This window comes from Macaca thibetana, chromosome 3 (assembly GCF_024542745.1).
Source record: "Macaca thibetana thibetana isolate TM-01 chromosome 3, ASM2454274v1, whole genome shotgun sequence".
Taxonomy (NCBI): Eukaryota; Metazoa; Chordata; class Mammalia; order Primates; family Cercopithecidae; genus Macaca; species Macaca thibetana.
The window spans coordinates 96853761-96870322 of record NC_065580.1 but is presented as its reverse complement, the minus strand read 5'-3'; the positions used below and the strand labels follow the sequence as shown (position 1 = coordinate 96870322).

General features: G+C 42.4%; 1 protein-coding gene across 1 annotated transcript; it reads right to left on the bottom strand.

Annotated features, from left to right (window-relative positions):
* Positions 1–2258: 2258 nt before the first annotated feature.
* LOC126951399 (putative phosphatidylinositol 3,4,5-trisphosphate 3-phosphatase TPTE2P1) lies at positions 2259–12455 on the bottom strand. Its single transcript, XM_050785481.1, has 2 exons — positions 11997–12455; positions 2259–7305 (listed from the first exon to the last, which is right to left on the bottom strand). The coding sequence occupies exons 1-2, from the start codon at positions 12275–12277 to the stop codon at positions 7200–7202; spliced, it is 387 nt and encodes a 128-aa protein (XP_050641438.1). The 5' UTR covers positions 12278–12455; the 3' UTR covers positions 2259–7199.
* Between the last annotated feature and the right edge of the window lie 4107 nt (positions 12456–16562).

The following is a 16562-nucleotide window of genomic DNA, read 5'->3' as shown; positions in this document are numbered from 1 at the left end:
TATATTATGTGTTGTCGCTTTATAATGTATTTAGAACTCAACAGACTCCCTTTCCCCTCACCTCACAATTATATGATCCACATAGGTCAAATTTTGTGTCAAGCGAATTAAAGTGTTATTTTACTATCCGAAGTAATTGTTTCTGGATTAAAAGGCCATTATGCTGAAATGGTTATGTTGGTGATTATGCCGTTAAGAATGTGGGGCTATTGGTTTAGCTGAATGCCCAGGTTCGTGAAAGTCTTCTTTCAGCTATCCTGTATGTGGCAAATCATTCTTAACTGGGTACTCCAAATGGTCTGTGTGCCTCAGATGTACTTTACTAAGCCATTAACACGTTGAAGTTCCTCCCCTAATTCCCCAATCGACCATTAATTAACAGTGTAAGAAGAAAGAATCAGGCCCCCCATTGTGATGTGGCTGAGATGAAACGTTTCAGCAGTGATGGTGCTCAGAATCAGGCAGTCATTGGATGAGCTCTCTTCATCACATCAAATATGCCATCAAAGGAGGGGAGAGGGGACTATTAGAACAGTGCTTTTATTACAAGCATTTTTCTTAAACTCTGCCAAGTATAAATACTTTTTCAAAAGCTTCAAGGAATCTCAACATTGCAAGGAATTTTGAGACTGACTTGGCCTTCGAACTGCTCCCATATCTGATGACCCACTATGTGCTAAGCGCTATGTTAGACAATTCAATGCTTACAAATCCCTTCAAGATTTCCTACTGTACACATGTGGGAAAAGAAGCTTAGAAAGAAGAATCTATCCAAAGTCTGATGGCAACTTGTAAACTATGTTAAAGATCCATTTGGGTTTATCTCTGAAACACAGGCTTCTATCACATACCAATTCCCTAAAACCACAGCAATCTAGCTTACATGTTAGGCCACACATAGGTCTACGCACATACCTTAGAACCATACGGTTAATCATAAGCCAACAAAACCCTGAAAAATTCCCAGAAATAAACTTTACAAGAAACAGGCAAAATCTATTTGTGAACACACACGCGCACGCACACACACACACACACACACAGAAGAAGGTTTCAACAAAGTTTTGAGCAATTTGAGAAATCATGTCTCTTCTTATATTATCACATAAGGAGACTCAGAATTGTAAAGAAGCCAATTCTTCCCCAAGTTAATGTATAAATTTATGTAAACATATATTGTGTAAGTTACATAATTCTAATGAAAGTACCAACAGGATCTTTCTTGAAACTTTGAAAAATAATTCTAAAGCTTATCTGGAAGGATAAACATTCAAGAATAGCCAAGAAAATTCTAAACATAAGAGTAATGAGATATTAAAATGTGTGGTGCTGGCACAGAAATACACAGACTGACCACATCACCATGGTGGGGCCAGAAAGTATGTGTAGACATTTAGTACATAATCAAAGTAGCATTTTACATCAGTGGGACTAAGATAAATTATTCAAGAAATGGGAAATGGTCTTCATACATAACAAAAAGAAATGATCTGGAAAAAACTAGCTAACCATTTGGACAAAATAAATAGAGCTGGATCCCAGCTTTATTCTTTATACTGCGTTAAATTCCAGTGGGATCAACACTTTAAATGTAAAAATGGGAAAAGTGGAAAAGTATAGGAGAAAAACACATGAAGATTTGTATTATCCAGGGAAGTGACAGTCTTTCTTATCTTAAGTCAAAGGCCAGAAATGAAAAGAGAAAAAGAAATTTTATTTCATAAAAATGTAAATTGATACATTTAATTTCATAAAATTTTATTTCATAAAAAATTTATTTCATAAAAACCTCCTATAGTTAAAAAAAAAGCAAATGACAATCTGAGAAAAATATTAGCAATAAATATGATTTTAAAGGGTTAATATCACTAATCTTGAAAAGACAGTATATAAAATACATTCTCATATGTGTGTGTATATATATATTTTTTTTTTCTTTTTTTTCAAGATGGAGTCTTGCTCTGTCACCCAGGCTGGAGTGCAATGGCATGATCTCAGCCCACTGCAACCTTCGCCTCCCGGGTTCAAGCAATTCTTCTGTCTCAGCCTCCCAAGCAGCTGCACTTACAGGCATGCGTCACCATGCCCAGCTAATTTCTGTATTTCTAGTAGAGATGGGGTTTCACTATGTTAGCCAGGCTGGTCTCAAACTCCTGACCTCGTGATCTACCACCTCAGCCTCCCAAAGTGCTGGGATTACAGGCGTGAGCCACTGCACCCGGCCTCTTCTCTATATGCTAACATTTTTTATTTTTTTACAATGAGCATGTACCATTTTTCTATAGAGAAAAATAATAAGGCTGTTTTCATTTTTAAAAAGAAATATTTGTTTAACCATGCCTACTTCTTCCAGCATATAACTCCCAATATTTAAAGGAACTAACCAACAACTTTAGATCATACTATCACAACCCCTAATCAAAGTTCTAAAAGTTCTTGAAGTTGGATGTGCTTAAGAATCGCCCAGGGTGCCAGGAGGGGTGGCTCATGCCTGTAATACCAGCACTTTGGGAGGCCGAGGCGGGCGAATCACGAGGTCAGGAGATAGAGACCATCCTGGCTAACATGGTGAAACCCCGTCTCTACTAAAAATACAAAAAATTAGCCGGGCGTAGTGGTGGGCGCCTGTAGTCCCAGCTACTCTTGAGACTGAGGCAGGAGAATGGCGTGAACCGGGAAGGCAGAGCTTGCAGTGAGGTGAGACAGCCCCACTGCACTCCAGCCTGGGCGACAGAGCGAGACTCCATCTCAAAAAAAAAAAAAATCGCCCAGGGAGGTTTTACTGCTGATTTCAAGGGTAGAAAACTTTGCCTTTAAAATGGAACAAGCATCTTGATGTATCGAGTCTGCTAACCTCACTTTGAAAATTATGTATATTCAATCATGGGACATTTAAACGTGCAAAAAAAAGTACACTGGGAGACTATCTCTGAATTTACCAGATACAGAAATACCCAGTGCTTCTGCAATATACCCATGTAGCAAACCTGCACATGTACTCCCTGAATCTAAATTTTAAAAATAAAAAAGAAAGAAATGCCCCGTGCTTCTTAAAGCAGCTACATTGGCCATTGAAGAATTGCTTTCTCTGTCTTATAGTTTTGGGGGTCTCTTAAGATCCGATGCTAAAATGTTGATGCCAAATGAAACTTACTGTCTTGAAATTTCGTCCTCAAGATGTCTTACATTTTGTGTTGGGAAAACAATTATTTGATATGACCCTGAACTCTCTGCAGTTCCATGGTATAAAATATGTGGTTGTGTCTTCCCCGGTTAAGTGACTTTTACAGGAACTCAATCTTCTGTGTGCAGTTTTAATTTCATTTGCTGAAGATTCTATGTGTTTTCTAAGGTAGAAAGAAAATCTGATTCTTTCTTGGAAACATCCTACTTCACTTCAACAATCTGATTTTTTCATAAACTTGGAATGACCTTTGCAAGTGTCTATTGGCCTCTTCTTCTCCTTCTATGTCCACCTCCATGTTAGGAGCTTTACAGGCTTTAAATATTTGGACACTACTAGAGTTCATTATGTATATATGTGACATATTCAAAGCTATCGCTTTAGATTCAAAACTTACGATTTCAAGTTAATTGATGGCATCTCCAGAATTAAATGCAGTTTCCTTTGAGAGATCTTCCTGTGGCTGTGTTTCTCAAAGGACATGAAAGAATTAGAAATTGATCATTTTTTTCTTTGTTTTCTCTCTTTTTACAACTTCTGGTGACAAGTAGTTAAATCCTATCACCTACATGTTTAGGCTTATAATCATTTCTCTCCTTGTTTACAGGTACCATCAAACTAGATAAAAATAATTCTGGAGCCATTTTATTGTTTATATAATATTAGGTCATTCCTTTCTTCCTTCTTCACTCGTTCATTTGATCAGTCCTCATTGAGCATCTGGATATGGTCCAGTTACTTTGCAAGATCATAAGCCTAGAAACACTTTTGGAACTCTAATTCTGATTGATTCAATATTTTCCTAAGTTTTTCCAAGAAGGAAGCAAACTCCACAACTGCAGCATAGCTCCAGAAATATCAACTAAACAATTACTGTGATATTAGTTTCAATAATCTTCGTAAATGGCCAGGAAAATGTCTCACCAACTGGGGACTATCAACCATCATTACTTCAATCTGGTGCTCATGGCTCCACATGGGTACTTTTGGGTCTCCTGGTCTGTACTGACGTAGAAATACTTAAGCTTCCTGACACCCAATGACATGTATGACATACTCTGCCAGTAGCTCTCTTGATACTGGTAGAGGGACATGCTCTTTCACAATGACCATTCTTCCAAAACAATCTTTACTCTGGGAGTAATCTGGGAGTGAATCATGGATGAAGAATTCTGCTCTCTGAACAAAGACTGCAGGTCCCTAAAATCCTGACAGTAATTTGGGACTGGCACCTGCTCACCTCTCTTGTCATACTATCAGTAACCCTGTGCTGCCCTTGAATTTCAGAGGAAATCAGAAATTTGTTTTCACCAGCCAGTCCTTGCTCCATGCCAATGAAAATATCAAATTTGGTTCCACCAGGAGTCCCCCTGGAGAGGTCTGCCATGGCTTCCACATGTAAGGTGATCTCATAGGAAGCTATTTTGGAAATCCCCAATATCAATGTGGGACAGATGGCTTGACTCTGTGAGGTTTTAGCAGAGCCTCTTAGACCTCTCACTTTCCTTTGTAAAATCCAAGACTCTAGTGACTGACAGGGTTGGCAAGGCATCCTTCTTCAATAATTCAATAAATTCAGCAAAATCCCTCATCTTAGGTGAGTCACTGGTCATAAAAGATGTTATGATGGCACGTTTGGTCTTATGGGCTATCTGCTTGTGTTTATTTTGTTTGCTTCTAGATAGCCTCAAATACCACTTGGAAAAGGCTGAGTCTAAAAATTGGGGGAACCATGTATAGTTCATCTGAAAGTCAGCAAGTCCTTCATTCTTTTGGGCAAGGTAGGCTTGGTAATAATTCTCAAAGAGTACTGATGTCAGCTTGAAGGGAGGTCTGTAATCAATAGGTCCCAGGGTTCTCTCTCTCTTTAGACACTGCCTCAGTCAGAATGCTTCCCTTTGCCACAGAGGAGGACATGATGGCAAGCTTATCAAGTCCAATAAAATTCATTCAGTGTGTGAATCCCAAGAAAGAGGACACTTGACATCCAACTCTGCAATGTACTTCAGAGAAACCATTTAAGCAACATCCGTTCAACTTCCAGAGTGGAGATAGGATTCATCTGCATATAAAGAGTAATTGCCAGAAGATTCCTATGTCCTGCTTTTCACTTTTCTTCATTTTTACTAGTCTCCTCTTCTTTTCCTTTATTTTCTTGCATTTCTTTCTTTTTCTGTTTTGCCAAAAGGTGTATAAAGTATTTGAGGTCACAGTAAGTGCCCCTGGTTGTTAGTTCCAGCAAATTATAAGCAGCCCCTTACTACCATAGTAAAGGAACACTCTTAGGTATCACACAATGCTCCCCAGTATGCAGATTGGAAGATAAAATCCTTTCAGGCAAGTCAAGTCCTGTGGCTCAAAAGCCATAAGATTTTTGAGCTGATAAAAATATTGGAAATGATCTAGCCATTTTACAAATGAGGCACATTAAAGCTATGGGATGTTCATGGCTTACCAGTGCCCCACTACAATTCAGATATAGAGCCTGAATGGGAACACCCACTCCTTCCCTATATCTCTCCCTTACACTCCTGGCACCTTGTAAGTAGGAAGCACATGCCCTTCTGCTCTCCTTTCTCCCTGACACACAAACCCTGTGCCATTCATATGGGCATTCCCACAAAGCTCCACCCCTTTCATCGTGGTTTCCTCTGTCTAAAAGTCCTTCCTTAATCTGGAAATCATTCCCTACTCATCTTCCAAGACCCAGCTCAAATATTGAACTTTGGGGAAATTTATGTACTCCATGCAAGTCACTTGCTCAATGTTTACTTTGCCTGTACTATGTGACTTTTCAGACTGGTTTACATCCCACTGTCTCTCCTACCCGGAGCTCCTGAGACCGAGAATAACATGTCAGCCATCTTGATTCCCTGGCTTTGCACAGAGCCAGGCACATGGTACACAGGAAGTGACCAATTAAGCAAACAAACAACACCAACAATAAAAACAACTCTCAATCTACAATTCTGTGGAGGCCAAAGCTCCTGCTTTCAAGGGGCTTATTCAGTGGAGGAGTTGCTTATAACCTCACAATAAATATTTGCTGAATCATGAATTAATGTGCTCTAATTCTGATTCTCCCAGGTTGATAGGTTATTACCAAAATCCATCGGCTCTCAGTGTGATTTGTGGCTCAACTATTTTTTTTATCTTGGCTAATAGGACTTACTACTCTGTAGTCTGGCTTCTGCACTACACTGCATTTATCACCACCCCCAGTACTGGACTCTCACCATAAAGCTATGCAGAGAAATTGGCGGGAAATTCACTGTCCATGATAGTGGACATGATAAAACGTCATGTTAGCCTGGAGTGGGAAACTAAGCACACATACTGTTAGTCGGTGTGTAAGATGATCAGCTTGGCAATATATATCAACATTTTTAATGTACGTCTTTTTAGCTGCATTTCCACTACTAAAAATTTATTTTATGAACATACTTGCACAAATTTCCAAATGTGAATTATAAGGGTATTCATTGAAGTAATAGTTGAAATAGCATACATCTAAACATTGTTATATCCATACCCTGGAATTCCATGCAGTTATTTAAAAGGATGCCACAGATATAAATGTGCTAAGAAGGAGTGAAGTTCAATAGTCACGCATCACTTAATGATGGAGATACTTTCTGAGAGAGGTGTTGTTAGGTGATTTCATCATTGTGCAAACATCATACAGTGTACTTACACAAACCTAGATCATAGAGCTTACTACACACCTAGGCTAGATGGTGTAGCCTATTGCTCCTAGGCTACAGACCTGTACAGCATGGTACTGTACTGAATACTGTAGCAATTGTAATACAATGGTGAGTATTTGTATATCTAAGCATAGGAAACGTACAGTAAAAATACAGTGTAAAAGATAAAAAATGTACTTTGGGAGGCCGAGGCCGGCAGATCACGAGGTCAGGAGATAGAGACCATCCTGGCTAACATGGTAACACCCCGTTTCTACTAAAAATCCAAAAAATTAGCTGGGCGTGGTTGCACGTGCCTGTAGTCCCAGCTACTCAGGAGTCTGAGGCAGGAGAATTGTTTGAACCTGGGAGGCAGAGGTTGCACTGAGCTGAGATCGCGCCACTGCACTCCAGCCTGGGCGACAGAGAGAGACTCTGTCTCAAAAAAAAAAAAAAAGAAAAGATACACCTGTATAGGGCACTTAGCATGAATGGAACTTGCATGACTGAAAGTTGCTCTGAGTGAGTCAGTGGATGAGTAAAGAGTGAATGTGAAGACCTAGGACATTACTGTACATTACTACAGACTTTATAAGCCCTATACTCTAGCCAGGCATGGTGATGCACATCTATAATCCCAGCTACTCAAGAGGCTGAGGCAGGAGGATCACTTGAGCCCAGGAGTTCTAATCCAGCCTGTGTAACATAGCAAGATCCCATCTCCAAAAATAAAAAGTGAAAATAATAAATAAACTCTGTATACTTAGGCCACACTAAATTATTTATTTTTCCTTCTTCAATAATGAATTAAACTTAGCTTTCTATAACTTTTTACTTTAAAAACTTTTTAATTTTTTTAACCTTTTATTTTGTAATAATACTTACCTTAAAACACAGATTGTATAGCTGTACAAAATTATTTAATTTCTTTATATCCTTATTTATAGCAGCTGTTTTCTATGTTTAAAATTTTTATTTTTATTGTTTTTACTTTTTAAGTTTTTTGTTAAAAACTAAGATACAAACAGGTACGTTAGCCTAGGCCTACACAGGATCAGGATCATCAATATCACTGTCTTCCACCTTCACACTTTGTCCCATTGTAAGGTCGTCAGTGCATGGAACTGCCATCTCATTCATACATATATATGTTTTTTTTTTTTTTTTGAGACGGAGTTTCGCTCTTGTCACCCAGGCTGGAGTGCGATGGCATGATCTCCTCTCACTGCAACCTCTGCCTTCTGGGTTCAAGTGATTTTCCTGCCTCAGCCTCCTAAGTAGCTGGGATTACAGGTGCCTGCCACCACACCCAGCTAATTTTTGCATTTTTAGTAGAGATAGAGTTTCACCATGTTGGCCAGGCTGGTCTCGAACTCCTGACCTTAGGTGATCCACCTGCCTCGGCAACCCAAAGTGCTGGGAATACAGGCATGAGCCACTGCGCCCAGCCTCGTCTCCTCTATTAAAATTCTTTCTTCTAGAATCCTTCTGAAGAACCTGCCTGTGGCTGTTTTATAGTTAACTTTTATACATACATATGTGTGTGTGTGTGTATATATGTGTGTGTGTGTATAAATATGTGTGTATGCATGTGTAGAAAGTACAGTCTAAAATAATAATAAATAGTATAGTAAATGCACAAACTAGTAACAGTTGTTTATTGTTATTATCAAGTATTATGTACTTGATAATGTGGCATACTGTGTTATGTGGTACACTTTTAAATGACTGGCAATTCAGTAGGTTTCTTTACACTGACATCACCACAAGCACGCAACTAATGTGTTGCATTAAGATGTTACAATTGGCCGGGCGCGGTGGCTCAAGCCTGTAATCCCAGCACTTTGGGAGGCCGAGACGGGTGGATCACGAGGTCAGGAGATCGAGACCATCCTGGCTAACACAGTGAAACCCCGTCTCTACTAAAAAATACAAAAAAACTAGCCGGGCGAGGTGGCGGGCGCCTGTAGTCCCAGCTACTCGGGCGGCTGAGGCAGGAGAATGGCCTGAACCCGGGAGGCGGAGCTTGCAGTGAGCTGAGATCCGGCCACTGCACTCCAGCAAGGGGGACAGAGCGAGACTCCGTCTCAAAAAAAAAAAAAAAAAAAAAAAAAAAAAGATGTTACAATTTTTCAGCTCCATGGTAATCTTACAGGGCCACTATCGTATATGCGGTCCATTGCTGATCAAAACATCATTATGGGGCACATGACTGTATTATTAATTGAAAATATAAGACGCTGAAGAGTAACGTTCAGCATTAACCCATTCGTGTAAACAAAGAGTAGATATACAGTCATGCACCACATCATGACATTTCGGTCAACAATGGACAGAATATACAACAGTGGACCCATAAGATTAACCTGGAGCCTAGTGGCAACATAGCCATCATAATGTTGTAGAGCAATTACCTTTTTAAAAATAAATTTAGTGTAGCCTAAGTGTACGGTGTTTATAAAGCCTACAGTAGTATACAGAATGTCCTAGACCCTCACATTTACTCACCATTCACTCCACTCACCCGAGCAACTTCTAGACCTGCAAACTCCATTCATGGTAAGTACCCTATACAGGGTTTTTTTTTTTTTTTTTTTTTAATCATTTATACTGTATTTTTACTGTACCTTTTCTATGTTTAGATACACAAATACTCACCACTGTGTTACAATTGCCTACAGTGTTTTTTTTTTTTGGGGGGGGGGGATGGAGTTTTGCTGTGTCGCCCGGGCTGGAGTGCAGTGGCACAATCTCTGCTCATTGCAAACTTCACCTCCCAGATTCAAGTGGTTCTCCTACCTCAGCCCCCCGAGTAGCTGGAACTACAGGTGTGTGCCATCAAGCCCAGCTAATTTTGGGGTTTTTAGTAAAAACGGGTTTTCACCATGTTGGCCAGGCTGGTCTTGAAGGCGGGTCTCAGCCTCCCAAAGTGCGGGGATTTACAGGCATGAGCCACCATGCCTGGCCAATTGCCTTCAGTGTTCTGTTACAGTACCATGGTGTACAGATTTGTAGCCTAGGAGCAATAGGCTATACCATATATCCTAGGTGTGTAGTAGGCTACACCATCTAGGTTTGTATAACTACACTTTATGATATTCGTGCAATAATGAAATCGCCTAACGATGCATTTCTCAGAACATATTCCCATCATTAAGAGATGCATGACTGTATATATTTGTATGTGTTTTTAAGTTACTGGAAGAATATACAAAAATATTAATAGTGCTTGTAACAGTGAATGGTATAGGAGGAAGGAAGGAGGATTCTATTTTTTATTTCATACATTTCTGCAGTGTTTGAATTATTTTTATTGAATATATTACTTTCATTATTTTTAAAAACGTCTTCTTCCCACCTTCTTGTCTTGTCTATTTCAGCCTAGCCAACTAGGTTTTCTCAGGACTGAGGTTATTTATTCCATATTAACTCTGTCTCAAGCTCATATGCATCTCCCAAGATTCTTCCCAAACCACTTTAGGTTTAAGAATGACCTTTCCTAGGTCTTTAGCTTATGATTAAACAAATGAAACCATCAACAGATAGACCCCCTAATTCAGGTGTTGAATTACAAAAATGAATTTTCAGGGGGAAAAATGCTAACTCAATTGTGTTAGTTAAAATATCAATAAACATTAGCGATGACACAGTGTCATGAAGCGGAAGGTCAAAGACTTACACACCCTTCACTGGGCGCCATGGTGGGACTTAACTGGGGCAGTTCCGGTTCTGCCATTAGGACCATGAGCACTCCAATCTCAATGAAATTGTATAAGACAATGCCATTATCCCCGGATCATTGCCACGATAGACCCAAACAACTCCAGTCTATCGTGTCAATGGGTATTTGGGGAGTCTTTAACACACGGATCATTGGCAAGCTGTGCCATAAAAACCCTGTAGGAGCCGTGACCGTGTGTGGAATCAATGCACACTCGGGGACTCCCCCATGCCCGGATCATTTGCAGCGCATCGTGTCAATGCATACTCCGGGAGCTCTTACTCTGAAGCCTGTGAGTGCTGAGGAACAGTGTACACCAAAAATACTTATGAAATAGTGGTTACAGTGCGTACACAGTATTCACTTTTCTAAATGGCATGTCAGCAAGTTCAGTGTGCCACAAATAACTCCTAAAAGGCACAGAACACTCCTAGAGGCCCACCTTCACACAGGAACGGCTGGTCCATGGGATTGTGGCATGGCTGTGGCGGAGTGTAAGTTCTTCTTTACAGTAAAAAAGGGAAAAGGAAGAGACATCTCCTACGCAGTGTTGTCAGGGTTTTCAGCATAATCCCAAACACCTCCTAATTCTTTCCTGGGCATTTGATCCCCAAGATACAAGGACCTTCCCTCCATCCCTGCCTTGTTCCAAAGTACCCGGAGAGCAAGATGAGAGGGCAGAGTTAGAGGATAGGTGGGGTTGGGTCTTAAATGCGGTCCCACAGAAACACAGTGTGAACCACGTGTGTAAATTTAAATGTTCTTTGTACCCACATTAAAAAAAAAAATTAATTCATGATACTTTATTTCACCCCATATACCCAAAATATTATCATTTCAATATGCAACCAATGTTTTTAAAGGATGAATGAGCCAGTTCACATTCTTTTTTTTCATACAGTCTTCTTTACAATGGAGTGTGTATTTCCCACTTGGAGAACATCCTGGTCTGGCCTGGCCACACTGCAAGCACTCAGCAGCCTCTTGTGGTCAGTGGCTGCCCCAGTGAGCAGCACAGGGGCAGAGGCCCAGGAAAACCAACCCCAGGAGCGTGGATGTTCACTGCCTTCCTTCAACCACTCCAGTCAGGTGCGTCCACCTTTCCGCCTCATATCCTTAGCAGGGCTGCAACTGTGGAACAGCAGCCTTTTCTCAGCAGCCTGACAGAATAGCTGTGTGTTGGGTTTCTGTAATCATAAAAATGACCACAAATACGCATTCGGAAAGAGGGACGAAAACTTCTCTAGGCCCAAATTGTAATGGAGTACTAGGTCATCTTTCTTGGAGACGGAGGTGAAGGGAGGGCAAGGGGCCCCTGGGGAAGGAAAGAGGGGGTGGGCGTGGCGTCGAGTGCGGGGGCGGCGGCCTGACTGCACCCACTAACTTCCCCAAACCTGCCGCCAGCTCACCTCGCGGCGTGCGGGGTCCCTGGCAGTCGGACGCGGCAGGGTGGCTGGTTTCTGGGGCTGAGTCTGGCCGGAGACAAAAGAGGAGGGAAAGGAGGAAACGGAGACAAAGGCGCGGGGGAGGACGAGGAGGCGCGCGCGGTCGCGGGGCGAAGCGGGGATGCGGGGCGGGCACGCGCAGCCCCGGGCTCCCGGGACTGGCGGGCGGGAGCAGGCGGAGCGGGCGGGGCGATTTGAATATCAGGCTCTGCCACACTTGGGGCGCCGCTGACAACTTCATTACCTCCGCATATAAAAATGACTGCCGGGGAATGCAAATAGCTAGCGCGTCTCAGCCGCCTGCCCCCGTTCCGCCGCCTGCTGCAGGCGGAGGCCCCGGGAGCCACGGCGGCCCGTGGCGCAGACGCGCCCTGTCCAACATAATGAACTGCCCGGCCGCGGCTCCGCCCACGCCCCCGCCCGCGCCCGCGCCGCCAAGCCCGGCCGGGATGGGGAGCCGGCCGGGTGCGGGAGGAGGAAGGGGTGGGCGGCCGGGCGCGGCTCAGAGGCCGCGCGTTGCTAGTCAGTGTCGGCAAATGCCCTGCCTCTTGACTCTGTCATCCAATTAATGCCGTGAAAATGCCAGGAAAATAAGAGTGCTCGGTGGGTTCCACTAGTGACCGCGAACTCTGACGGAAAAGCGGGACCCCCGGCCTCCGTCCCGTGCGCCCTCGTGGTTAAATTGGACGCCAGCATCCCGGCGCCCCGCTCTCGCCTCTACTGCAAGCCGGCGGCAGGTGTGCTGCACCCTGCTCCCCAGGCCTGCGGCCCCCGCGGCCACCTGGACGAGGCTGCGTCGCAGTGCAGGACCCGCCTCCCGAACCCTGGGCCTTCCTTGCTGGGCTCCCCGGGTGGCCACCGAGGCCACCCGCGTGCGGGAGGGAACGCAGGCTTCACGGCGCCTCTCTTCTTGTCCTGGCTTGCTCCCTGGCAAGAAGTCATCTCCTGCCTTCTGATAGCTCTCCCTGTCACATCTGGGCCCCTTGTGAACTTCTCGAGGGGAGGAGCTAGGTCACTTTTATTAATAATAGCAACAACGACAGTAGGAAACATCTACTGAGGATTATTCTATGCAAGGCACTATGCCAACTGCTTTACCTACATTATGTTTATCACGGTGATCTTACTGCTCTCCTGGAAACCAGGCTTAGCAAAGGCTTGCAAGGTGCCCAGCATAAGCCAGCTAGGGTGGAGGGAGCACAGATGAGAACCCAGGCTCCTCTGCACTCTCCATCACTCTGCAGTATTTTCCCCGTCCTTCTTACAGCTCACACAACTGTCCAGCACTCCTTCCTCCCGCGACTGCATCACCCCCAGCCATTTTAGGCCAGGTCAGCCCCCACCGCCCCCATCCCCCCACCCCCTCACCCCCTCCCTCTCCTTGGCCCAGAAGTAAATCCTAAGTAGCCTAAATCGGTTATGACCAACCCCTACCCTTGCCCAGGCATTGGCTTAGAAAAGGGTATGTGACCAGTCCTGGCCAAGGCCAAGCCAGGGGACATCTGCTGGGATTTTCTGGGAAATGCTTCCTTGTTCTAAGAAAAGACACCCGTAGAAGCAGTTCCAGTTTCTTCTGTTGTATAATGTGTATCTCCACCACCTGGCAACCACCGAGGAGCCAGGGAACAAAGTTAGTCTTTGCAGAGATTTACAGCGTTAAGTGAGCTAACTCCAGTGTTAAAGTTTAGGAGAATCATGTTTTAGTCCTATCTCTACCTGCGATGTCGTCATCGTGTTTATTCAGGGACATATTTAAACTTATCTCCTTTTTGAAACAAGACAAGATATGAAGATGTAAACAAAGGAAAACTCCAGAAATTTCGTCTTGTCTCCATTAGAGTGTGTTTCTAGGCACTTCAGTGGAACCTGTCACTTCCAGCTTCTCTTCCTGGGCTCTCACCTCTTAACTCATTCAGCTTTTTCTCCCAACTCCCTTTTCCCTCAAAATAGCTCTTTGCCTACACAGCCAAGGCATCTGTTCCCTCCAGGAACATCAGAACCCCCCTTCTAACCATCCTGCACCCACACACCCAGGCGTCTGAGCTTGACTGCCTTTGAAATGTTTACTGGCCTTCAAGTAGTCTCTGAAGAATTTGCATCTAATTTTGAACTTAGGGAAAATCAGGCATAACCAGTCACTTACTAGTTTCCTTGGCAACTGCTTTAAAACAGAACCTGAATGGGAATGAAAATGGCTTTTTATGGTTTCACTAAAATCATACACACTTTTCATGAAAATATACCGAAAAAACTATAAAAATATATATGTACTATATGCTTTATTAATTTATCTGGAATCAATACACAGTAACTAACTCAAATATCTCTGTTCCCCACTGCTGAGGAAAGGCACCGACACTCCCTTAGCAAGACATTTAGACGCTCCACAATCTGCACCTAACCCAGCTCCAGCTTTGTCTACTACAGTACACCCCCAAATCATGCTATTGCATTTCCTCTCCCATGACATTCTCTAGAATGCCCTTGAACTTCATGTCCAACTGTTCAAATACCACCGATCCTTCCAAGTCCAGATTAAATATCACCTCTTCCAAGAAGCTTTTCCCGTTCCTCACATATAATGACACAAATTGAGTTACTTAGTGTTTATTTTCAGCAATATTTAGCATATTTTATTTACTGATACCCAGTATTGTTAAAATAATGTACATTTCCTAACAGTTGGGGGGCTTAAATATAACCATGCAAACAATTAAAATGAGTAGTAAATATTACCAGCAGAATTAAACTCCCAACTTAAGGCTGAGCTGTTCTCTCAGATGTGATAAAATAAAGCTTCATATGCTGCTTGTTTTTCTTAGGATAACTTCGATTTCAGTAATAGAAAACCTGTCTGTAGTAGCTTTAAAAATGAAAAAAATGTGGTATCTCATGTAGGAAGTCCCAAGGTAGCAGATGCTAAGTTTGGTTAATTTAGTGGGTCAAAAATGTTTAATGTTGCCAAGTTTTTCTCGTCTTTCCGAAACTGCCATCCTCAGCTTGCTGACCTTGTCCTTAGCTAGTTCTCCTCAAGGTCTCAAAATGGCTGCCATAGTTCCAGGCATCACTTTAAGACATGGAAAAGCCAGACAAAAAAGTTGACTGTTCTCTTAAATTTTTTAAGAGTGGAGAAATTATACCAAAGATCCCTCAGATCTTTTCTCATTGGCCAGAACCAGGGCACGCGACTATCTCTAAACTACCACTGGCAAGGGAGGCAAGATTATCAGAATTGACGACTAATCAGGATTTAGCCTTGAATTACATTGAGGGTAAGGGGAGCCGTGCAGGAGAGCAGGGAATTGACAGGACAGGCAATGCCAAAACAAAAACTGAATTTTAGTCAGTTTCCCAGTCATCAATTTCTGCAACCAAACCATCCCAAAGCTTAGTGGCTTAGAAAATTTTTTATTTTTTCTCTAGAATCTGGACAGGGCTCCTAAGGATAAGGAATAAGGGAGGCTGGCTATTGAGTAGTATCAGGAACTTTTTTTTTTTTTTTTTTGAGATGGAGTCTTATTCTGTTGCCCAGGCCAAGCTGGAATGCAGTGGCGCGATCTCAGCTCACTGCAACCTCCGCTTGCCTGGTTCAAGGAATTCTCCTGCCTCAGCCTCCCCAGTAGCTGGGATTAAAGGCGCACACCACCACGCCTGGCTAATTTTTGTATTTTTAGTAGAGACGGGGTTTCACCATGTTGGCCAGGCTGTCTCAAACACCCAACCTCAGGTGATCCTCCCACATTGGCCTCCCAAAGTGCTGGGATTACAGGCCTGAGCTACTGCGCCTGGCCAGTATGAGCGATTTATGATGGCTTCTTATTTGAAGATCAAAACCAATCACCCTTTGATTATTCTTATATTGGTTCTTTCTACCAAAAAAAAGTGTTTGAAAAAATGGTGTATATTGAATTAGTTGATAGCAAACTGATTGGCTGAATCCAATTGTTAATTTTCTTAAGGTGCAGTAAAATATTTGCTCTTTTGCTTTGCTTTCTCCCCACTAAATAGCCATATTATGGATCCCACATAGGATTTTGCCTTTAACAATATAAATGCTTGACTGAATTAAGCCATTTTTGCCCTAAGTTCTTTAGTTTGTAGACATCTGAGAATTAAGTCAGGAGAATAGCAAATAATTATTTTGATTTAGCAAATAATTTGATAACTGGATTATTCACCATCAGAATATTTCTCTTTGAAAACATGTAAATCACAGAAACGTTTGAAGATAAAACTATTAGTCAGTCACCTCTCAGAGGCAGATAAGAAAATTGTAACATGTAGTCTTTGTTTTGTAATGTCATTTCGTTATCCTAAATAGGCCTTCTAGTTCTCTTTTAATTTATATCTATATATAAGGTAAGAAAGTTCTTAAATAGTGGCTAAGTCATGTCATTTGTCTAGAGTCAATATACGGTAACTAATCAGAATGTCTCTGGTCCCCACTGCTGAGGTAAGGCAGCCCACACTCCCTTAGCAAGACATTTTTAGTCCTGTCATTTACTAAAATACCACATGGACTTCCT